This window comes from Diadema antillarum, unplaced genomic scaffold, assembly GCF_040938485.1.
Source record: "Diadema antillarum isolate AM-2024a unplaced genomic scaffold, OU_Dant_1.0 scf00000001, whole genome shotgun sequence".
NCBI lineage: Eukaryota > Metazoa > Echinodermata > Echinoidea > Diadematoida > Diadematidae > Diadema > Diadema antillarum.
Genome location: NW_027270890.1, coordinates 4,972,512 through 4,998,565, shown reverse-complemented (window position 1 = coordinate 4,998,565; position 26,054 = coordinate 4,972,512). Strand labels below are relative to the sequence as shown.

General features: G+C 38.3%; 1 protein-coding gene across 1 annotated transcript in view; it reads right to left on the bottom strand.

Moving 5' to 3' along the window:
• The window catches only part of LOC139724664 (protein sel-1 homolog 3-like), a 29,792-nt gene extending 4,174 nt beyond the window's left edge, over nt 1-25,618 (bottom strand). The window contains exons 1-18 of the mRNA XM_071635823.1: nt 25,503-25,618; nt 20,694-21,384; nt 19,908-20,034; nt 18,823-18,947; nt 18,031-18,146; nt 17,342-17,533; nt 16,417-16,555; nt 12,213-12,424; nt 11,485-11,622; nt 10,906-11,026; nt 10,117-10,178; nt 9,017-9,136; nt 5,268-5,411; nt 4,309-4,371; nt 2,997-3,170; nt 2,243-2,367; nt 1,501-1,675; nt 779-866 (exon numbers count right to left, since the gene is read on the bottom strand). Of these exons, the coding sequence (XP_071491924.1) occupies nt 779-866; nt 1,501-1,675; nt 2,243-2,367; nt 2,997-3,170; nt 4,309-4,371; nt 5,268-5,411; nt 9,017-9,136; nt 10,117-10,178; nt 10,906-11,026; nt 11,485-11,622; nt 12,213-12,424; nt 16,417-16,555; nt 17,342-17,533; nt 18,031-18,146; nt 18,823-18,947; nt 19,908-20,034; nt 20,694-21,384; nt 25,503-25,595 (2,905 nt within the window). The 5' untranslated portion in view covers nt 25,596-25,618. The remainder of the gene's footprint in view (nt 1-778; nt 867-1,500; nt 1,676-2,242; nt 2,368-2,996; nt 3,171-4,308; nt 4,372-5,267; nt 5,412-9,016; nt 9,137-10,116; nt 10,179-10,905; nt 11,027-11,484; nt 11,623-12,212; nt 12,425-16,416; nt 16,556-17,341; nt 17,534-18,030; nt 18,147-18,822; nt 18,948-19,907; nt 20,035-20,693; nt 21,385-25,502) is intronic.
• Nucleotides 25,619-26,054: the final 436 nt, after the last annotated feature.

Here is a 26,054-nt window from a genome sequence, read left to right as displayed (position 1 = left end):
CCGAGGACTTCGTTATAACGGGAGTCCACTCTACTGAAATTTTGCTATTCAACACGAACAACATGAACAACAAAACAAATGAGGCTAACAGATTCCTATCAGGAAGACATCTCACGCTCTTGTAAGGATCAATAAGACGCTCATGAGGCAAGAGATCACTGTAAACTTGCTGGCTTGCTGCTTTCAGTCAAACTGTTTTAGTTTTTCTCTTTCTTTGTTTTCTTTACTTCTCTCTCAACATCATCTCTCTAGCATGTAGATCAAGACTCAATTTAACTTCCGATGCAATTGCTATATGACTAAGAACCCCACCCCCCAAAAAGAAAGATAGAATAAATAAATGAACAGTAAGATTGCAAGTTGGTTAAGGACAATTCATGAACATTTCACAGTAAGTCTACCATCAGATAGAGCAAAATAAAACCTTTCAAATGATACCTGAACTGTATACCGAGGAAAATTCTTAAAATCATGATTCAAAATATCCTATGTTTTCTTATCATTTTCATTGTTTTCTAGCAGGTTTTATCGTAAATACCTCAAACTGAAAAGAATGTTGTTAACTCTTTTAGCCATCAAACCCTTGAAATCAACCTCACATTCGAATCTCCTATTCCCTTGATATTTCAGTGTTATCAATTGCATTTTTATCCTCATTTGATCTTTTAACCCGTTGAGGACGAGTCCCGCGTATACTTGAGCAAGCTTCTATGGGAAATGTGTGTTGCAGCAAAATCAGTCTGTCCTCAATGGGTTAAGGAGATAATTCCCTACTTACATGTGATGTGTGGCTGGGAGCCTAGGACAGCTTGATTCCAATACCTCCACGCACAGTCTCCATCAACAAACTCCTTAGCTACACCATCCTGTGTGTGGTCACATCAATTAGAGAGAAAAGGAATCTAGTTTGATAGGTCCTGGTAACCATAATCATTTCATAGGCTGTGAATGAATAACTGTATTTTAGACATACAATGTACAACTATAATCACACATGAATCAAATACGAGAATCAGACTGGTAAAAATTATTTATTTCTTTTTTGATTGCATGATAATAAGAGTCAAGAGAAATTGTTGATAGAGTGTTAAAGCTACAGAATGGAATGCTAGTACAAAAACTTCAATTTGGCAAAACATAGAAAGTCTTATAATCGTCTAGTTGATAGGCACATTTTTGTTTAATCTACATGTACTTGTGGTACTCAGCTTCTAGAGATGTGCCCCAAGCATTTTCAAATTAAATGAATTGTTATTTGTACTTATGTATAGTGTTTGCTAGAAATAAATTTCACTGAACTGAACTAAAAAGATTTCAAGTTGCACAAAACATGAGCAATTTGTATTTATTTTTCATACAACTTCTAATTAGACTAAAGGGAAATTCATCTGTTTATGATCATGAGTCAGAGCAGAAGGAAGTAACTCCAATGGGATTGCGTCTAGCATTAAGGTCCTTCAGCTTCTAATCAGCACCATGCCTGGTTTGTGTCTCACTCACATGATTCTCCTCACACAGTATGGCTCCATTGTACTGTGCTACCTCAAGCCCTGCCTCAGCTGCCATGGCATAGTGGACAAAACTCTCAGACCATGACTGGGCCAGGTAGGCATCCAGTCCTCGCCTCAAGGCCCACGCCATGTCTCGGTTCTTTTCAGCGATGTAACGTGCCCACCTGTTTGGTCACAAAGTGAAAGGAATTAAGAGGTGCCTTCAGAAACATATTGCTAAATACTCTCCTTGTTTTGTAGTTTGAGGTAATTAAGCAATATTTCACCACAATATCAAGAGTGATCAGAGCTAATCAAATACTGTATATGCTATTTATTTAGCGAGTCTAAATTTTCGCGAATCGAGACTTCCCAACGATTTCACAAGCGGTTAAATTCACAATCGTGGAGTCCTGTATTGAATGGAGAAATACATAAGTGTGCGTCACATTTATATCGGGATCAGAGTCTTTATATTCGCGTGTCTTTAATTTCGCGAATAGCACTTGACACGCAAAATTCACGAAAATAAACACCTCGTGAAATATTTGGCGTATAGAGTAATTTTCTTATCAAAAATTTTACATTTCAGTTTGTTACTTGTGCTCCTCACTTGCCTACAAGATTTAATACTTATGCACTGTATCTCCCTTGAAACTGCATCTTAAAAAGCTGTTGCAAGAAGAGCATGGTAAGACAGTGAACTTCTCGCTGCTATTCAGTAATACAAATGGAAATATAACATGTCTCACGCTGTGGCCAAGTCAATGTTAAGTGGTAGTGACTCGCAGCCATGGTTGTAGAACTCGGCGACCTTTAACCCCGAATCCCAGTGGTCCATTTGGGCTGCTTTCAGGTAGTAGCTGAATGCTTTGAACTGCACGGTGGAGTGATACAAAACAATGGACAGACACTATTAATCCTTTCCATACTGAATTCTAAAATGCCCATAGACTTAATGCATAGGCCACCAGGTCCCCATATGGAGCGGATTAAAAAAGTATGGTGTAAACTCCTGACCAAACAAAAACAAACGTCCATTTAAGTAGCTTGTAACACACACACAAGGCTCCTATATGGCAAGTTGATATACATCACGTCTTCATGCCTCTTGGCAACAGCAAATCATTTTTTGCTGCTTCTTCACAGCAACAAATAAAAAAGAAAACACCTGCAATCAGCCATTATGTGTACGGAACACAAGGCAATATGCACCACTGATCAGAACAAGAAGTGAACAATGTCCAATTTTAACCTGTTGAGGACGAGTCACAAGTATACTCGGGCAGGTTTCTATGGGAAATGTGTGTTGTAGCAAACACAGTCCTTCCTCAACCGGATAAGAGTCCTAGCTGCACACATCAAATTCCTCATGACATATGACCAAAATGCAAAATGCTGCAGTGCAGGGCAGAATGCACATTACTGCTGCACAGCCTGGAATAGAAAGTTGTACTGTTACTGGAAATGTTTCTATCCTAGATAACTGAAATTTATTTGACTTACCCGGTCGATGGGTTTCCCAGGGTAGCGTCCTACCAGGTACATGAAGCCCAGGTTGTGGGCTGCGTCCCTGTGACCCAGGGCGTCTCCTTGCTCAAAGTAACGAGCTGCAGCCTCATCCTCATGCTCCATGTTCAACTTGTACCAGCCGAGGGCGGTATACGCTGGACCATGGCCCTAGAATCAATGAGATATATGACTAAGGGTGAGTGAACAGAGACAAAAATGTTGGCTGAATAGAACTGATACAGCACATGCTGACAACAAAGAGTGTTAGTAGAAATTATAAACACAATTCATTTACCCGCTGAGGACGAGTCCCGAGAATACTCAGGCAAGTGTTAATGGGAAATGCATGTTGCAGCAAAATGAACCCGTCATCAACGGGTTAAGAATTCAAATTGTTTTAAACACAGCTGATTTCATATTCTAGCAAAGCAGAAAGAAAGTGTTATCAAAATGTTTCATCAAATTCATAGGACTGAGACTATTATATTTTAACACTGCCAACACTCAAACATCAAAATCAGGAAGACTGCAAAGAGTAATCAGAGAAATACTTGAGTGGAATGTTACTGCATCTCAAAGAGTGAGGATACAGTGTAATTCCCAAATCAGTAAAGTATTCATATTCTCCCACAGCATAAGAGTGCACAGTCAAACCTGTAAATGGTGGCCACCCAAGAGGGGGGGGGGGGGGGGGGTTGTAACAGGGTTGTAACATAATTTTTCTCTGAGGGGGAATTGTGTTTAGTGGTTGCAAATGGCAGTTGGTCGCATCCAGCAGGTGGCCACTATAGAAGGTGGTCTCTGTAGACAGGTTTGACTGTACACTCTTATTTTTCAGGGATCCTTCTGCAGATTCAGGTAGAGGTGGCAGCCCTGTAATCATTCCTTCTAACATGAGTGGTATAGGAAGTACCGTATTTGCCGGTGATAAGGCTGCAACGCTAGATAAGCCACATCCTAACTTTGGTGATGAAAAACAGAAAAATCAGAGGGATTTTGTTCTGATCAAAAGATGATTACTTTTCTAAGTTATCTTTTTTTGTAAGAAACTATGTCATTTCTATGTGTTTCCACACGTTTCCTAACAATAACAATAACAATCGGCACATTGCATAATCCCATACATGATTATGTGCGTCGGTTAAGAAAGTGATTCTCTGGGTTGGAAAGACAATACAGTAATTTGCTTGTGCTGGCGTATAGGCCTCACGTAGACTTCACTGCTTTATTTTTGCCAAAAATAGTGCGGCACTATCGCAGGCGAATAAGGTAAATTGATCCCAAGGCAATCAGAATATTTTCTCACCAGTTCAGCCGATCTGTTGAGATACTCCAGTCCCTTTTGTGTATCTACCTCAGTCCCTTGGCCCTACACAGAATGAATGACAACCAAAGAGTTATCTCTAAATCACCATCAATCTCATTCATTTTTCTCCTTGGGTAGAAACATCAGGATATATTGACCATACTAAGGGTCTTCCACTAACAATTCAGAAACGTTTCTTGAACTATATCGTACTTTATATGCAATTACCAGTATTTCACCTGCACACAGAAGAATATCAGTTGGTCACCATACAAACAGGAAACACATTATTTTTCATTCTTGCATCAAAAGCTTTATATGTTCTTCTTGTTTGAAAAGTAAAGAAAGAGAAAAAAAGAAATTAGTTACGTTCATTATATGTTCATGTCCATTTTTTTCTTTTAAAAAGAAGTTCTTCATTCTTTCCTCAGATGCAGATAAAATATGGATTGACATACATTGTATGAATATGTCAAATAGTCATTTGATATGCTTACCCATTTTCACAACTTTTTATCATATACAGAACTGTAGATCTTTAATTACGGGTTGAGAGGGGGTAAGAATTGAAAGTGGTGCTGAAATACTTGAATCTTCAGGGAAATATTTTACCTATATTTTTTTTTTTTTTTTTTTTTTTGCATCACAAGCGAAATGGTCAAGTCAAGACAAATAGACATCCTGTGTAATTAATGCATATCAACTAGCTTAAAATGTAAGCATCATGAGTTCTCACAATTCAAAGTCAGACTCTACTTTTTCTTCTTAAAATTCCATGACTTACATTGCAAAATTGAGAGCTACAGTCAAGAAAGCACTCTCGCACATTATGGTACAACTCACATTTTTAACAGTATCATTCTCACCTGTATGAGAATTATTTCAGTGTTCTTAAAATTGGCAAAAAATAGATCAACCAATGATTTTGCTGGTATTACAGAGAGTCTGTCACATCTCACCCTGATGAGGACTATGCCATAGTCGTAGAGTGCCACACGGTTCAGGGGGTGAGTGTTAGCCGTGTCGGCATAGTAAACAACGGCCTGCTCCATGTCACGCTTCACACCCTGTGTCCCCCAAAACAGCTGCTGGGCCACTTTGGCCTGCAAAGGTCAAAGGTTATGCCTATTTCTGGCCCAGCAAGGATTGACTCTCTCCACACGATGGTATTTTTGACCACACAGCCCCCACAGAACTCATCACATTTCATCTCATGTTTGCAGAGTCCAGCTTACTCATCACAAAACTTTTATCCAAATCATTTCATGTTTCAATCAAAGATACATGGTGGCGAGCATTACAATTTATTCATTCTGGCATTTTGTGCCATGATATCTTTGGATTGTACAGTGCATTCACATTATAACGCATTATAACAAACATGGTTATAACGGTTACAATGAAGTAAAAATTCAGGCTGCACCATTATCCGCTATTATGTATTTTTATTGTTTATTTGTTCAGTTATAACTAAATTTTGACACAACGAAAGAAAACTGCCAGTCCTGGGGACTTTGTTATAATGGGAGTCCACTATACTTTGCTCAGAATTTGATGAGATCATACAACTCTGATGGTAATAAGCATTAGGCCTATTGCCTCCAAGTATTACAAGCATTGACATTAGTGTATTTTGAAAGCATTAAATGCTTTAATATGTGATACACTGTCAGCTTCCATCTTCTCAGCTCTATGAGCTGTCTGCTATTAAGATGATTCTTTGTGATGGTCAGTCTCTCTGGGGGTCAGCCTGGTACTATTAGCAAGAAGAGAAATCCTTCAAGGCCAAAATCTACTATACCTGCCACTGATCATGTGAAATGCTGTATCTATCATGCACCCTCTAGCCTTCATTCAAAGCACTTGGTGTTTGCAGCAAGGCTTCTCATGCATGGAGCAATGGTTGTCTACGACTCCTTTCCCCATGATGCATTGTGGGTAAGACCTTTAATCCTATCGGCTCTACCCTATGAAGACACTGTGACAGTTGTATAGCAACCTGAAATGATTGGTACTACTATGGTAGTGGCCAGTCAGCTTTAAGATTGCTATTTCTTACTTTCTATTGGTGATTGATATCTTGGAAACTTCTTTAAAAAGTCTCTCATGTAGCATGCACTGGTCCTGAACCAATGACGACGAGCTTTTGATCTACGCAATGTGTGTTGCTGTTTTTTTATTCTTCTACATCATGAGAGGTTTGCATAATCAGAGGAGCAGAGGATACTCTATTAAAGGACAAGTTCACCTTCATAAACATAAGGATTGAGAGAATGTAGCAATATTAGTAGAACACATCATTTAAAGTTTGAGGAAAATCAGACAATCCGTTCAAAAGTTATGAATTTTTGAAGTTTTTGTGCAGTACCCGCTGGATGAGAAGACTACTGCAGTGTATGAATAACTTAGATTTCACATGCGTACAACAATATAAGGAAAATATAAAGAGAATTTCACAAAATTCCATCTTTTGAAAAAAGTACACATTCCCCTGACTCGTTACCGACAAATGTTATGGATAATATCATTCCCCCTGCCTTTAGAAAGAGGCAAGTCAAGTGCTCTATTATTATGCGAAAAAAGTGAAAATATGTTGAATTTTCTTTTACATTTTCTTTATACTGTTGTACGCATATGACTCACAGGCTGTAGTAGTCTCCTCATCCAGCGGTTCCAACACAAAAATTTAAAAAATGCATAACTTTTGCATCGATTGTCCGATTTTCCTCAAACTTTCACTGATGTGTTCTACTAATATTGTTGCATTTTCTCAATCCTTATGTTTATGAAGGTGAACTTGTCCTTTAAAGACTTGTCATGGTGTAGCTAAAGTGTGGTCATGGTGTAGCCATGGTGTCGCCACAGTGTAGCCAAGGTGCAGTCACGGTGTAGTCAAGGTATAGCCAAAGTTTAGCCAAGGTGTAGACAAGATTGTAAATGAAAATGAGGTGGGGGAGAGAAGGGATAGAAAGGAGGGGCGGGGGGAAGATACTCACCCTGAGGAGAATGACGGCGTAGTCGTACTGAGCTACCGGATCATCAAGGTTCTGAATGGCATTCAAGCGATAGAACTCAGCCGCAGCCTCGATATCACGCTGTACACCGGCAACGCCATGGTAATACATGCGAGCTAGATTGATCTACCATGTGTAGGAGAGAGTGAAGGAGAGAGAAGGGGAAAGGATGGAGAGAGATAGAGGAGGTATGAATGAAGGAGAAACAGGTGAACAGACTGAGGAATGCTCAACCTGTGCTCTAATGTGGCAAAAGGAAGCAAGTGACAAATATCCTAATTTGGGTTGCTGTTTACAGAATGGACTTGTTGCATTCTACTTTAGTGCTACGTTTAGAATAGAGACACTCATACAGCATGAAGGTTGTAAGTCAAGAGTCTATGATATGATGCTAATGGCATGTAAAATGACTGATGAAATTTGGTCATTTACAAGAAATAACACTTTGATCATTTGCTTCCTTTTGCTACAGTAAAGCAGTGCTAGTCTAGGATGGGACTTTTTCTGTATTACAAGAAGAATAATTTTGTCTTTCATGCAGCATTTACTAATGATTTTTATACTACAAGAAGTTTCACAGGGAAGTCATTTTTTTTCTCTCTCTTTTTGCGAAAGGATTTCAATGTGGAGTAAGTATTCATCTTTCTTGCCATACAATTCATATCTAAGAGTTGGCATGATTAGGAAGGAGATCCCAGGATGAGGGTTGCTTTAGACATCATTCAAAGCGATTATATAAAAGTTACTGAATGAACCTCTATAATAGTGATTTGGGTATGTACTAAACTAGTTGCTATAGACAGAAGATACTGTCCTGAAAATCACTGATGGCTGAACACTACGATGCAATGCAAACAATGGATTATTCATGCATGATATTATACATTTTGTGCTCTATTAAAAACTAGCAGAGTGTTTGTACATCACAAGTTCACTTTACCTGCCTTTATTATTACATTTGCATGCATGCTTGCTTGTTTACATTATGAAAAAGAAATTAGATATAACAAGCGCATCTTTAAAATGACTCTATTTTCTATCTATTTACATTATCTCAAGTTGCTTTGCAACAACATGCAGGAAAAAAAAGAATCATGCAGAACAGACATCCAGGAGATGACATCTTCCATAAACTTTGAATTCATCACCAGATAAATGCATAAAATTAATATTCAGGTGAAATGACATAATAACTTTGTATCTGACATGACAAAAAAAAAAAGAATGACAAACAATCCTAACATTGAGCCATTTGAAATTGAAACGAAATTGCTGAGCTAGACATCCAGGTAAACCAACACACATTTATTGTCAACAATTTTGGTATTGTGTGAAATTTGCGAACTTTTGAAATTGCATGCAATAAATTCTTGCCCTTTTTTCACTGCCATATAGCCAATGAAAAAATTGTCAGATAAATCATATCCTAACGTAATTTCACTGCCTAATATTAGCTGACATTATCATTTAGAATTACACATTGTAGTAATATTCTTGATTGGTTGTAACAAGAAAAAGTATTAAATAGGTAAGGCAATGTCTACCTTTCTAAATCTATATCATCCAGTAAGACATAATTTATTACGTTTAACTTGTCATGTACATGGTATAAAGTATCAATGACTTTCAATAATTGGTCCACGTCTGTCTGAAAAAGAAATGTAGATTTGAGTGTGAGAGACTGGTAACCCTACCTGGGCATCAGCCACGCCTTGCTTGGCTTGGTGTTTAAGCCATTTAAAGTAGTCACCAGTCTCACCGGTCTGTAGCTTGAGTTGCTCTGCATCAGTGAGTCTCACTTCCTCGTAGGTCACCTGTGATGGACAGACAAACAGACACACAAACAGACAGTCAGACAGACAGAAAGACTGACAAAGAGAGACAAATGGACATGCACAGACAGATATAGACACACACATACACACGGACCAACAAACAGAAAGACATACAGCCAGATACTGTAAAACAAGTAATGTTTGCGTGCGTTTAATTTTGTAAATTTTGCGAGAACCACGATTTGCAGAATTAAAATGCACACAAAGGTTTTTCCCTGCACCATATGCAACTGAATGCCAATGGCAATTCACAAAAAAATTTTGTACTGCAAAAAAGGCCATTGGCTCCAATTTGCAAAAATTTCATGCCACGAATATATCATGTTTTACAGCGTACAGCTAGACGGCAATAACTGACAACATTAAGGAAAACTGAGGTTGTGGAAAAATATGTTACTGTACATGCTATATATTTTGAAAGAATATCATGCTTACTGAGACTTGTAAGACAATCTTGTGAGTGGGTGAATCAAATAACAAGAAAAACTAAGGTAAATTGAGAAAAAGGTTTATCACTTTTCAAAAGGAAAAATAGCAATTTCTCCTCGTTGGAGATGATATGTAATACATTTGTGTTACGGGAGGCAATATTTTCACTAGATATCAATTTCATGGATATCAGTTGACTTGCGAAATACGGAAGAATAAAAACATCACAAGTAACTTGTACCATTCTAATTTGACAAGCACAGTAGAGAAACAAGGAATGACTATGAGATACCTATAGTGGAATAAGACAGACAGACAGACAGACAGAACAAAGTATTGAATATGACAGATGAGGTGGAAAATTATCAAAGGACCACAGAAAGGACATGCTGAAGAAAAAGGCAAAGATGTTGTCAGTCAGAGACTAAAGAGAAAGGGTAGAAGATTGAAAAAAAAAGAGCAATATTTCTTCAATATTTTGAGAGTTTAGAACAAAGGAATGAGTGATATAATACAGGAGAAAGACTCACATCACTGGCATCATGTCTGGTTCTATCCATGATGGTTTCCTGGGCAACGTGATAGAAATATCCTGGAAGAGACAGGTGGAACATGAATATATACTGATGATACATACTTTGACATTTTGACATCAATACAGTTTAAAATGCATACATCCATGGCAAAAGTGGCAGTACACAACATCTTCTTTCACCATGAATAAAGCATCTTGAGAAATATATGCATGCTTTAGTTTTAAGGAGATTGCACTGCAACTTTTGTTGCAGTCCAGCTAGTTTCATGTGAAGAATCGTACAGCTGTTGGAGGGACCAATGTAAGAAGTGATGACAAAATGCCAAAGGTTTTTCTATAAAAGACTGTAATGTCAGGCAATTGAACCCTAAATGAAAGTATTCTTTTTTCTTAAAAGATTTTACTACGTTCATTTCAAATTAGAATGTGTATTCATATAAAGGGATATGAGCTTGTGGCCTTCCCATAGCAAGCTCTGAATTTATATACGTAGCTGCACGCTAGTATTAAATAAATGGCTCATTATCAAGGATGCCAACCTTGTAAACAGCACTGCAATATTTTGAGAGTTGAGAAGGGATATTGGCTGAAAAAAAAAAAAACTTTTATGTTTCCTGCCATACACATATGTAGTAATACAATTTGGTAAAAACAGCATTTTCTATGAAACCTTCAGTATTTATTGACACAAAAAAGGTAAACATATTGCAAAAAGCAAAAAAGTAACAGTTGACATCTCTTCACTATACATTTTATATCTAGAGAGCGAGGAATGACCACTCACTGAAAGCATAGTCCATGTCCCAGGGGATGTGACTGTCGTCACCCATGTGATGTTTGTTGGCAAGAACCAGCAAAGCTAGACGACTTCCACCTTGTGCTGCTACCAACCAGTACACCAATGCCTGTAAAGCAGGAGTGGGGATAGTACGGAGAGGGGGATCAGCAAAATGTGTAAGCATGATTAGACTGGTAGGGACCAGGTTAAAAATACATGTATGAGGCAGAGAAATAAATCCTAATTGGCCGAAAAAATGAAGTATCATGAATCACTGATAAGTCATTAACTTCCTCAAGAACATGGAGATTCTATGTCTGCTTACTTTGAAGTAGCATTTGATTCTTGCATGACATGATTCTCATCTTTAAAGTCTTACGTCATCCTCACTGTCTTGAAATCCTTTTTACAATTGTGAACATGAAAACAAACATTGCTGGTAAAACATATCACACCCCTAGGTTAGGCTCACAGATTTGACGGCTTAATGTCACGAAAAATTTGTCAAAACAAAACACCTACAAAAGTTTTTTTTTAACATGTATTCCGATAACTACCATCATGCACACACTAGTGTGGCCTCACCTGCGATTGGTTCATCTTTACACCAAGACCACTTCCATAGACACATCCTAGCAGGGCTGTGGCATCTGGGTTGCCATAGCAACTTGCTTGTTTTATCCCAGGGACGATCTCTTTAACTGTTCCCAAGCCTTCTTTTTGCTACATGGAACCACGAGAAATGTAACAAAATTATAGGAAATTATTTTCCTTGGTAACAACATTTTAATCAATTAAGGCATGTCGCTTCTTAACACTGCTGGTATCTGTCTATGAAGAGACTTTACCTCCACAAGGCATTATGCATCAACATATTGTTAACTACGACTACAATACAGTTACAGCGTGAGAAGGAAAACATGTTCATCCAAGGAAAACATGAAATAAAATCGTCACACATCATTTACAGCATTATTTATTAAATCTGACATTGTTCTGTGGTAAAATATCTAGGTTACAAATTGTATTTAACCCCTAATTCTGCTGGTAAATCACATGATGCTACCTGCCAACTAGTGTTGTCAGCACACCTATGATGTCATTTTGAAATGGAGGAGGGAGGGGAGGAGGAGGAGGAGGAGGAGGAGGAGAAAACCATTCTTAGTTTACAGATGAAGGCATCAGACCATCAGATCATAAAATTATTTTCTTTGATTATCACAACTGATCAAATGCTTAAATCATTGTAAAATGACTAACAGATAAGAATATTCAAGATTTAAACAAATACTAACTTCAGTACTCCTACTTACAAGAATTTCCCAGTGATGGCTATAGAGCTGTTGACTCAAGAATTCATGGGTTGAGTGGTAGCTGTCATTAACAGCAGCAGCGTGTTGCAGCAGCTTCCACAACACCGACTGGTTCGTGGGAGCAGGTTGCTGCCACAGCTTGCAGTGCGGTTGTCCCAACAGATTGTGCTTGCTGACAAATTTGAGGAATGGATTGGTATTTTGGCAAGACCCTGGGAAGAATATACAAACATAGACCTATCACAATACAGTGGTTGATTATAAGAAAGGGGGACATGTAAAATTTGAGTTTTCTCAAAGCAAGATGACCAAATTATTTACCTTGCTCATGTTTCTTTTTGTGAATGAAGCTGGATAGATGCCGAGACAAATTCTTACTTCAGTGAGACTTCTTTCCTTCAAGGAAGTGAAATATCTACAAACGAACAAGTGCTGCTCTTGGAAAAGAAAGAATTACATTAACCCGTTGAGGATGAATCCCAAGTATACTCGGGCAGGTTTCTATGGGAAATGCGTGTTGTAGCAAAATCAGTACGTCCTCAATAGGTTAAGGACATCACCACAGGAACTCAATTAATTGTACCAAAAAAATTGAAAAAGACAGACAGTCAATCAATCATACCAACAACAAACAAGAGACCTGTGGGTCTAGCGCTCACCTGAGTATCGCAAGTTCACCTTTCACGCAGTCACTAATCTAAATCATTCACAGCTCTACCAAAATTTGACCAGGCATTCTCAAGTAGAAGATGAAAATGTACAATAAGGGCCCAAGTTTTTGAAGATTTTTTAATTTGGGGGGATTGGGGGCCCCTGGGGCCCTCTGGGTGGGGCATTGTGCTCATTTTGATAAATTGAGATCCTGACCCCCTAGGGATGCTACCTGCCAAGTTTGACGAAAATCCATCATGAGGTTTTCAGGAAGAAGATGAAAATGTACAATTCAGGTCCCCATTTCGACCTTCCCAACCATCCCCCCCCCCCCCCCCTGGGTCCCAAGGGGGGCACCCCTGATTCTGCCATGAACAAACTTGAAACTACAGTCATCAATGTACTAACTCACAGTATTAACTTAGCTCTATCACTTCTGGTTCTAGAGAAGAAGATTTTTACAGATTCCTTAATTTTGGGGGGTTTGGGCCCCCCTGGGGGCCCCCTGGGTGGGGCATGGTGCCCATTTTAACAAATTGAGTTCCTAACCCCCTAGGGATGCTACCTGCCAAGTTTGATGAAAATCGGTCTTGGGGTTTTCAAGAAGAAGATGAAAATGTAAAAAGTTTACGCACGACGGACGACGGACGACGCACGCCGGACGACGGACGAAGGGCGATCGCAATAGCTCACTTGAGCCTTTGGCTCAGGTGAGCTAAAAACTAGAAATGTTGCTATGGCGACTGGTATGCCTCCGCCATAATGCATGGTTCTCTGAATGGTTCTATAGCACAATGTCTTGACAATGTGTCATGACAGCTTCACATAAATGGCAAAATATTAAAATGACAGGTTTGTCACAAATGCATGGAGTGTTCACTTCCCTTGAACTAGGTTTATTTAGATGAATGGCTATACTATCTAAGAGTGTAGGTATTTGGGGATTTGAGGATTTGTACCCAACTTTTGACCCTTTTATAAGTTTAACCCTAATCAGGCTGGGCTTTTTTGGTTTAAATGCTATATCTGGGGGGGATTCCGCCCCCCCCCCCTTCAGATCTCGCCTATGGAACACGTGATCGCGCCGAAAATCGGCACACGTGACGCCCATGACGTACATGTATACTATCAAAATGTATGGTTGCTTTCTCCGAAAAATTTTTCTTATATTCTATATTAATTAATTATTGTAATTTATGCATAAAATCAGTTTTGGGCTCTAAATCACTTATTATTGCTCTAATTAAGCTAATTTCTTTTTAAAAATGTTTCTTGTATCATTCTCCTGAGACATAGGTTAAAAAAAAATCTGTATCGAAATTAATTTCTGATGTATTTGATTGTTTTTTGAATTTCTTATGTATTTCCTTGTTTTTTGATCTTTTGTTTTTGTTTGTTTTTTGGCCAAAATTTGTCACAGACATTTCTCGAAGCTTTATTATGCTAAAATAAATTAATTTTGTCCATTCTAGGTCAAGATATTAATTCTTATGTGAATTAATTGAAAAAACACAATTTGCATTGGATTTGTACACAAAATCACGTTTTGGAGCAATTTTGCGGTTGACAAATTTTTTTCGAACGGGCGTCGCGTCAAAACGGTACGCGCAGGCGCAACAATATTGGTCTCAAAAGTTGCGCAATACTTGAAAGAAAAAGTCATGAAACATCGCGGCGGGAGCTTATCGCGCTGCGAAGATATTGCGCGAAACGTGGGGGGGAGCGGATTCCGCCCCCCCCCCCAGCCTGATATGGGTTAAAGAAGAAGTGCAATCTAGCACTTTCACTTGACCTTTGACCTTTAGGCAAGAAACTTCCAAGAGAATCTGTATTGGGTAATATATGCATACACTAAGTTTCAAGAAAAAATCCTGCAGGCATTGCATAGATAAGAGAGAAATAATGACATTTTGATGAGTTGACCTTGACATTTCACCCCCTGACCTTTGACCCATGACCCCTAAATTCCCAACATGATCACTGCCAGTCAGTACATGCATATACACTAAGTTCCATGAAGATACCTTGATTTGTGAGATATGGAGAAACTAGATATATCGCTACGGCGACTGATATGCCTCCGCCATAATGCATGGTTCTCCTAATAGGTCTATAGTACAATGTCTTGACAATGTGTGATGACAGTTTCACACAATTGGCAAAATATTAAAATGACAGGTTTGCCACAAATGTGCTGAATGTTCACTTTCCTAGAACTAGGTTCAATTGGATGAATGATTAAAATGTCAGAGTGCAGGTATTTGGGGAACTAATGATTTTTACTTGACTTTTGACCCTTTTATAAGTTTATGCATTGAGTACACCGTAATTTTCAAGGTATTGAGAAAAAGTATAATTTCAGTATCAAATGGGAAAATAGCATTATCTAACCTGGCCTTTGACCTTTGACCTCACAGTTCTAAAGAGAATCACTGTTAGGTTGAACATGCATGAATATGTAAGTTTCATGATGATACCTTGAGTTACTTTTGAGATATGGAGGAAAAAATTCAACACTTTCATTTGACCTTTGATCTTTTGACCTTTGACCTTTTGGCAAGAAACTTCCCACAGAATATATATCGGGTAATACATGCATACATCAAGTTTTTAAAAAAAAACCCTCCAGGCATTGCATAAATATAAGGAAAGTAGTGATATTTTGAGGAGTTGACCTTGACCTTTGACCCCTGACCTTTGAACCATGACCCCCAACTTTCCTAGATAATCACTGCCCATTGGAACAAGCATATATACTAAGTTCCATGAAGATACCTTGAACCATTTGCGAGATATGGAGAAAAACATGAATTTTCAACCTTTTTTTTCACAAAATAACCTGTGACCTTTGACCTTTGACCCCCTGACCCTAAAATACAAACAAAGTATTATCCCCCCAGGATAAACCCTCATACCGAGTTTGATGTAAAGCCACCACACGGTTCTTGAGATATCGACAAAAACAAAACGGGACGGACGTATGGACGGACGTACGGACGACCCGAAAACATAATGCCTCCGGCCACTTCGTTGGTGGAGGCATAAAAAGTGAAATTTTAACATTTCCACTTGACCTTTGACCCTTGACCTCATGACCCAAATCTCTCTCTGGGGAATCTTTGTTTGGTAGTTCATGTATACACAAAGTTTCACGAAAATACCTCCAGGCATTGCACAGATATAGAGGAAATAGTGAAATTTTGAACATTTGACCTTGACCTTTTGACCTTTGACTTTGAGCATGTGCCCCCAAAAGTTGATAGGCACAGCTTCGCCCACTCATATCTATGTACATATACATGCCAAGTTTCATTAGGATACCTCTCACAGTTTTTTAGATACGCTGTCCACAAAATTGATTATGGACGGACGGACGGATGGACGGACAACCCGAAAACATAATGCCTCCGGCGACATTTCGTGGCGGAGGCATCAAAAAAAAAAAAAGAAGAGAGAAGAAAATCAATTAATGACTTTCTTTCATCATGGCTGATGCTCTTTTCAATTCTATTGGTAAGAAATGAAATGAAAAAAGAAAAAGAATGAAACTCACTGCGCTTCTTCTTGTCTTTGTGTTTCAGTCTGAAGGCAGCAAAGACTCTGGCCACGTCTAAATGAAGATTGTCACACTGATGGTAATAATCTGTGATCCCCTTCGTATGGTTCAGCTCTAAGAACTGTGGTGATGGCACCTACACAAATAAATGTCAAATCAGTGATAAATCAATGACAGAAATCAATGTCATATCAGTGTCAAATCAGTGTAAATCAAAAGTGAAATTAATGTCTAATTAATGTCAAACTCAAATAATGATTACAAATACTGATACATCTGATTCTGACAAGACACTATACCCTGGCAACACAACAAAGTCAAAGAAAGTATGGAAATCACTCCAAAGCAAATGTCTATAAGGCCATTTTATGTGGCTGATTAGCCATGGTAACACAACAAAACTCTACAAAATCAAGGAAACAGCCCTAAAGTAATTCCATAATTCCTTCTTTCATGCATTCAGCCATACATTCATCCAATTACGTTTTTGTATGTTTTTCATTTATTCATTAATATATTCGTCCAATTAGTTTGGTTTATTAATTCATTCATTCATTTATTCACTCACTCAACCACTCATTCATTCATTCATTCATTCATTCATTCATTCATTCATTCATTCATTCATTCATTCATTCATTCATTCATCTGAATATTTTGGCTTGTTTATTTATTAATTCAGCCCTTAATTCATTAATCAATTCATTCATTCATTCATTCCTCCAGTTTTGGTGTGTTAATTCATTCATTCACTCATTAATTCATTCAATTATTCATTCAATCATTCATTTATTCATCCAATTGTTTTGTTTTGCTAATTCATTCATTCATTCATTCATTCATTCATTCATTCATTCATTCATTCATTCATTCATTCTTTCATTCATTCATTCATTCATTCATTCATCTGTTTTCCCATCACCTTATCCAGATCAAGAGCCCTGCCCCTCCATAGCTTGGCCTCTAACATGTAGCCACTGAATGAAGCCACGGCACTGCTCCCACCCAGATGATAGAGGGCGTCTGTCTCGTTGTAGTGAACGTTGGCCTGATAGGAACTCTCACCCACCATGGTTGTCTCGCTCTTTTCTTGGGTGATGAAACTCAGTGACCACTGAAATAAAAGCAACATTGTTGACTTCCTCCAACTGTATTTTCCATTTACCTCAGAGCACTGCATCTAAACTGAGATGTCCTACAATTTGACATCAAATAACTTGACAAGCCTAAATCTACGATCATCCTTTCAAGCTAGTATACTCAGGAGTAGCCAAGATCATATCGGAGTAAGTTAATCAAGCAAGGGGTCCACGTATCATATGAAATTGTTATGAGCCATTCTGAAGTTTACATCCATTCAAGGGCAAAAAAAAATGTTATCACTGGTAACCAAAGTGATAAATGTCATTTGAAATTGTTTCATTTGATTTGTCACCATTTTTCCTTGAAAGTTTGATGACAGTTTTCCATGATTCTAGATTAATTTCACTAAAATGGAAATCATACTAAATGTACCAATGCATAAAAAGTCATTACTGATCACGATAAATAAACACTGCTAACATTTAGCTGAACAGACTGGGGGGAGGGGTTGCCAATTTGCTGAGCTACCTTTCTGCCATCCTGTGTGTAGACCAGCTGTATCCACTGCTTCAGCGGTACCTTGAATGAGTTTATCATACTGCTGTACTGACCATTCTCCTGCTCAATTTGAAGAAATGTTTTCCCTGTGAAAACAAATCATAATCAATCACTCTACATTGTCACAAAATGTGTAAACAGATCATGAGCAGGAAACAAACGACATTTTAACAAAAGTCAACCTTAACAAGCAAAGTGTGACAAAAAGGAATGACATGCATTAGTTTTATTAAACAAACAAATCACCAAATGCCGACTCCAGAAAGGCATTCATCAGTTATACTATACTGCCAATAAAAGTCTGGTTTCTAGATTGGAGTTGGTTCTTGTTCTTTCTATGTCAAAGGTAAACATATCTTTTATTGGGTGTGATAGTGATATTTTTTCAGCATTCTGGATCTCCTATCTAAGTAGTTACAGTAGCAATGATTATGGTATTGAGGATAATAATAATGAGAAGGAAAAGACAGAGGACGAGGATGATGATAATGATGATAATGATAAGGAGGAGGAGAAGAAGAAAAAGAAGAAGAAGAAATAAAGAAGAAACAATTACTTTAACCATGCTCAGTAGAACATTTACCATTTTTATGATTGTGTCAGGAAAAAAATATTTGCACATTCTCTCACTTCCATAATGATTGTTTATCTTCCCCTCTCTCTCTCTCTCTCTCACCCCCCCCCCCCCCCCCCCCCCCCCTCTCTCTCCATCTATCACACTCACACAGAGATACTGCTAGGAGACAAGGACCCCAGACTCACCTTCCTTGTTCATAAAGATGAGAGGTGTCGTGTATCTGTTTGTGTAATGAGTCTTACGGTGGAATATACCACAGAGATAATGCTTGCAGTACTCCAACACATACAACACTGCTGAGAAAGTGAATCTGTGGGTTGAGGAAAGAAAATTAATAAGCCCACATCAATGTTTATGGTTTTCACATCTTACATTTGATTGGCACCCTAACTCACCGTTGCACTGATGCATTTTGTTGCTACCCTACTCGGTTATACAATTCAATATGAATTAAATGATTTGTAAAGAAGTACAAGCCATATGCTTTTCCAGAGGCCACCATCAAACTCAAGCTTTAGCTTAAGATGACGGTCTCCTGCATTTTGTATGCATTAATTCGATTGAATAATCAATAATTTTTCAGCTGTTTTTGTAGAGTTACGATTCATCAAAACAATATTTCATTATTGATACATTATATGTGATTATATCTATATTCATTTTGTGTTGGATATAATGTAATTAGTATTGGAAAATTGTTTGTTACATTGTATATATTTTGTGAAAAATGCAGAAATCAAATAAAATCAAATAAAATCACTTTGCTGGTACAATTGTATTTCTGGTTTGCTACCTACTTTGCACAAATTTTTTTTGCGTATCGATTAAACCCTTTTTGATGAAGGAAAAAAATGAAAGACTAACAGTGGAAACTAATGGGTTGATATGCCTCTTTTAATTAATTTCATCAAAGACTGGATTTAACTTCCTTTTTTCATATCATATTCATTATATTCTGGATAAAAAGATATCTCTTGTTTTGCTACAAATTAGACTTTGTACATTATACACTGTACATAATTCATCTCTTTGTCAGACATATGTATTACACTTGCTGTCATAAGATTACAGATTATCGATTAGGTAGACACTGATGACATTGGGTTTGATGTAACATTAAAAATAAAACACAGCCATACAAGTTGATAAGGAAGTTAAAGCTGACGAGGAATTGGTTTTTACAATCAAGAGGAGTCCACTGAACTGGGCAGGGTATATTACGTGCAGTAGCATACATAGAAAGGGACCCAGGATAGCAATGCACACATACCTAGGCTGGTTGATATTTGCTTCAGCCCGCTGTCTCAAGCCTTTCTGTCTGAATGGAGGCAGGTCTCTTGACAGCCCGTGATGCACACTGGGAAATGCCATCGGAAAGGTCATGAGGTCAACAACCTCTGTTTGAGGAAGAAAGGTTAGAACTGAATGGTTAACATATAAAGAGATACTTTTTTTACTTCCTGTAAAATAACCATCAATGAATAAGTTTTGTTTAGCAAGATCAAAAGTCAATAATTTTTACCTAAACTTATAAATTTACAATCAACTGATAAGAAAACAGCATGAATACCTGTAAACTTTTGACACAGTTGGGAGATCATGGTCAAAATGCCAGATAGCCTCTGATTTTAAGCAACCTAAAAACTTGTTCTCAGTAAGTGGCATCAAAATTGATCGTCAAACATACAATTGTAATATTGACTGGTAGACAGGAGTGGCGTGAAGACCTAATTTTACAATCCAAGGCATTAAACTGCACAGCACTGACTGATTTATGTGTGAATCATGTTACATTTATCTCATATTATGCACACTTGTACTTCAATCAAGCATGAAATACTTGTAAAATTTTTCTTATTTGGTAGGTATTCAGGGAATAATTTTCCAACTCAAATTTGATTAGCAATTTCAGCTGATGAACAATATTTCACATGGTATCCTGTACATTTCTATGAAGAAAACTGCTACACAAAAGATAGTTTGTGTAGCAGTGGTGTAAAAGTGCATAGCAAATTGCGATGCGATACCAGGAAAATTATTCCCTGGTATTTCAAACCTTTTTCATAAGGACATTGTAGTATTCCATTCCAGACTCTGCTGTGTTTCACCATCATCTCAGCGTACCAGGTCAGACATCCGAAGCTGGCGTGAGTTTTACGTGGTCTGGAGTAAGGTGGTAAGACCTTGATGTTGTACTGCGCCTTGGCTTTGGCGAAACCATAGTAACCTTTCTTCCGTGAATGAAACACATTGGAGGGAAGAATCCAAACTGAAATTACAGCTCGGGTAGCAAGACTGACCCCCTGGTTCATAAAATCAGGTTGATAAACGATTCCATCTGGTAATTTTAATCTTTGAAAGACTTTTCTAGAGTGGCGTGAGTGACCACTACAAGTCCAGTAATGCCTGAATGCTCTATAGCGACGATTGTCCGTAGTCCAGACGTGGACTTCTAGTCCTGCTACTTCTCCTGGTACACAATCATATTCCAGCTGCAAGAGGTTGTCTGGGGGATAGATGGAGGGGGTTGATTGCACTTGAATAAAACGTTGCTGAAGTCTTCTGTCTGTTCCCACGACGACAGACAGTGTTTCATGCTGAGAAGCGATAGGATGATGGGGAGAAGGGAGCTGGTGCACACGGTGTGTGGGCGGGGCAGTCTGGTGGTGGTGGTGGTGGTGGTGGAGGTGTTTGTAGGAGTCTGCTGGGTCTCTTTGGGTGTGTTTTGTGTTGTGAATGTCAATCACCTGTATAGAAAGACCAAATGATACCAACCTCAGTCAAACCAAGACACCTGTCCTACAACAGAACACATGCAGATTCCTTTCCCATGAATTTCACTTGACTGGTATCTGTGCAAACCCACATCCCCACTGAAGAAGGATAAAACTGACCATCACACAAGAAAGGGTATTCTTGCTAAATGCACATTTGGTACGTAAGATACACAATGATCTTTTATAGTCCAATAGTCAAAAGGCAAAACTATCTGAGTATTCATCTGCATTGTTTTGCTCTTTCTTTCTTTTTTTTTCATCTTAATTGCAAATACTGTGAAAGAATAAAACCGCACAATTATCAGTCTGGACAGATTCACATCATTCTGTAATTAACAATGCTACAATGTACACTCACCTACATATGCTGACCACCCCTCTCTCTTTAAATGGTTGATGCCTCTCTGAACTGATCTATCCACTTTCACTTCCTCCTATATTATATTTCCATGTAGATTAATAGGTTTATGTTCTACGCATACCTGGTACAATAATAAGATAGGACAATATTGCACTGTATAGTGTAAATCAAATGTCGCTTTCCCTCAGTGAGACACAAGTATGATGACACTGTAGACTGACTGGATATTGGTGACAGAGAAGATATGAAAGTGTTCTGTGGAATATCTCACTTTCTAAGAATACTGGTTTTAAAGGATCGATATCCTACTATTAGGCATTGTCAACTATCAACTCTCCACCATCCCCCTCCAAAAATAATAATAATAATAATTGTGCAAAAAAATCACATGGATCATGTTTACTATTAATGCAATAACAATGAATTCATGAAATTATAATCATCCAAAGTACAGTACCAATGTCATCCAAATTTAGAACACAGTAAATTTTTGAGGTACAGGTGTTCCAAAACACTTATCCAGCAAATATGAAAACACATGGTTGCATCATCATGTTATGCTACCTTGAAATTATTATGATTTCATATTTCAAATAATAAAACAATTCAATGAGGTTTTGAGACAGACAAAAATGGTGCTGATAATTGATAACAGCCCAGTTCTTCTAGAGACAGTGTTTGGTGAAAAACAAAAATACAGACAGACAGATTTGATCTATGGTGAGAAGAGTTTACAGACTCAGAGTATAGACACAGCAGAAGACAAACAGGGCAATAGAGAGACGTGTGTAAGCTACTGTGGGAAGCTTGGCTGGGCAACATGTGGTCTACAGCCATCTGGCCTAGGCTGATGTTTGCCAGAAATCACAGTATGCCGTCTTCACACACACACAAAATCAATCACACTACGCCAGATGTTATTGACAAGGTAAACAATAACCCAGTCATTTGAAGCACTTCGTGTTAGCGACACTCGGGTCTAATTAACTTGCATCATCCTTTCGTTCATCTCAGTACATTATATGGGGGCAATCACACGCAATCTTACAACATACACAAGCAATGCATGATGTCATGACAAATAAAAAAGACAAAAAAAAAAAAAAACCTCACTAAATCTGAATCAGTATCATACATGATCATGACTAAGAAAATTTATATTGATGTTATTTCATACCAATTGTCACTCCATTTGTTACTAACATCCACATACAATTTGTACATATGGCAGACATATTTGCTATGAAGTGAGTGGCATCACATAAAATGCACTTGCTGTGTAACTAACTCTTTTTCAGTAGGTGTGACAAAATATTCAAAAATACCTGTTCCCTCATATCCTTCATTCTTTCTCTCTCTGTTATGCTTGCAATGTCCCAACAAATTCTATTTCTTACAGTAACCTCTAATGCTTAATAACTACCATGACAAACTACTCACTACTTCTACAACTATTGTAATTCTGCTATTGCTCCTACTATAATTATGTACTCGTTACCATCACTACTGTCAGCTATTGCTTGGATAATACATTCAATATTATTAACCCATTGAGAACAGGCTGATTTTGCTACAGCACACATTTTCCATAGACTTCTGCGCTAACTATTAATAACTAGTTGATCATCATTGTAAAACTTTGATTTCTGTCAAAAAAAAAAAACCCCAAACAAACAACAAACACCAAAATCTTGTGTAACAGTAGCAGTCGTAGCAGACTTCTTTTTTTTTTTGTAGCAATACTCGTTCTAAATGTACAGTCACATGACCAAGTCAATTATCTCACAAGTTTTCCATAGTGTGAAGATATGATGTGCCTGGTTTTATTAGTGGAACTGTGATCATTATGGACAGACATTTCATTTTGAATCTACCATGCAGTCAAATCTTGGCTGTACCTTGTGGCGCTTCAAACACTTCTAAAATTACTTAACCCATTGAGGAGAGACTAATTTTGCTTTTACTATGCATTTCCCATAGACAACCTGCCCCGAGTATACTCGGAACTTGTCCTAAACAGGCGGGATTGCCACCATTTTTAAACAATATGCCTTTAAATAGATAGTGTGATGATGTATTATCTTACTCGCGACAAGATCCTATAACTTATTGTGTGCACTTTGGGGGCAGTTCAGTGCAGCGGCTTATGAATTTTCACTCGTGCCTAGATTCCGAGACCTAAGACACCAAACTGTCATTTGCAGAGATGGCAAGTTTCCAAACTGGCTGAGAGTGAGGGTGAGAAACTGCAATTCAGCGAAACAACCGGAAAGAGGGGGGGGGGGGGGGGGGTGCAGATGTGCCCATCCCCTGTTTTGAGCTGTTCATTTTGGAATTCAAAATTGTGTAATTTGGTGGACACTTTTTACTTGCATAATATAAATCTAGATTTGTTATGGGAAGATGGTCTACAAGACATCATGATATTTTGAGCATTTTTTTTTTTTTTTTTTTTGCCCGTATCTTGGTCAAGGGTGAATGAGTCTAGATTAGAAATGGATGTATGACTGACATGACTAAGCAGAATTTTTAGAGACCTCTTTGGATTATTTATTTAGAAAGAATAGTTGTAAGATACAGTGCATGTTGGGCAAGCCTTGGTATCATAGCCAAATTATCCATCCAATGATTATATTATTATTGATGTATTAGCACCTAAAACTGCCACAATTGTTGTTTTGTTTTTGCTTTTTTTCCTGGGAGGCATGAGAAAATGATTGCAGGGTGGGCGAGTCCAGTTGCTGAACAGGCTTTGATGAGAAGCACCATAGAAGTAGAAGTAGAAGTGAGTATGAGATGGGTTGCTGGGGAGCGAGACTCGCGTTGCTGGTGGAAGACTTGTTGGTACGGTAGGCCTGCATTGGACAATTTTCTCACACTCATATCACATCACATCACATCACATCTGATACGGAATATCATAATATCCCCCCCCCCCCAAACCGCCATTAACTCAACTGATCCCATAAATGAGCACTATTCCACTCTGACTACAGTAGTCAGTAGCTCTCTCTCTCTCTCTTTCTCTCTCTGACTCTGCTGTATTTGTTTTGCTTATTTAATTTCTGCACTTTCATTTTTATTCACCCTTCGACCAACATTCTTCTTTACCACAGATAAAACTGACTGAATCATTTTCATGTCACATGCACACACAGACAGACACACACATACAAAGTTCAGTAATGAAAGGTCTGTTGTAGATCTAACCGTTAGTGTTTTTACTGGAGTGTAGTGTTAGTGTTGTTGATGTTGTTAGAGTAACTTCCTGGTTATTGCCATTGGCATCCCCTTGTCTTCAAATTCAAAATTCAGCCTTTCCATGACTATCGTTAGTAACAAAGTCAGAGGTATGCAAACGATTCAACGTAGGCCTACACTGGCTTCACACTTCACTAGGCCAGCGGATATGGCTAACCCCGTCAAAACAACTCCGCTGCTCAGTCAACGTCGACAACGGAGCTACACGATACTGTAGTGCATCTTATACGGGCAAGAGCCTGCGCCTGCCGCGCCATCCATCGAAGTACACGTATCAACAAGTGCATGAATTACCGTATCGTAGCTTATGAGCTGATGGGTTCCGAGCTTGACGAGGGTATAGCTACACCTACAGGCTACAGCTCACAACTTGTACAGTACGAGACAACTTTTTAACAATGTTCTTTCACACTTAATACGAGCTGCTACAATTCAGATGAAATCAAGTAAATCTAGATGAACATACCTTTGCTTGGCTTAGCTTCACTGGCCCGATCATGAAATTTAGAGCCAGTAAAACTGAGCTAAATGTGATGACTTTGCTCCCATCCTTCGCCATGTTCTGGGTTGTTTAGTACTGTGAGTTTACAGCGCATGCGTTTACTGAAGTGTGTAACTAGCTAGCTGGCCATGCATGCCTAGGTAGGCTAGGCCACAAAACCAGCGAGCGAGAGATACGCAATACACACGTACAGGTACTTTATTACGAGCGATGCTGCTAGTTTCGCTTGTCTTCCCCTCAGCCTTCCCACTTTCGTTGAGACTGAGCGGAGAACATCAAGAAAATACAACCTCCAGCTCTTTTAATATCATGAGCTTTGCCTTTTAGCATTCAGTAAATTTACAGAACAATGTTCAGCAGGAGTAGAATTACAGACCATGAGGTCATTTATTTGCATACATGATCACTAAAACATGTAATTTTGTGTGTGGTTCGTTTTAGTTAAGATTATAATAATTTATATGACCACGCCCACTGGGCATCATACAGCCTCGGAGTTCGTGATCCAGAAGCCAG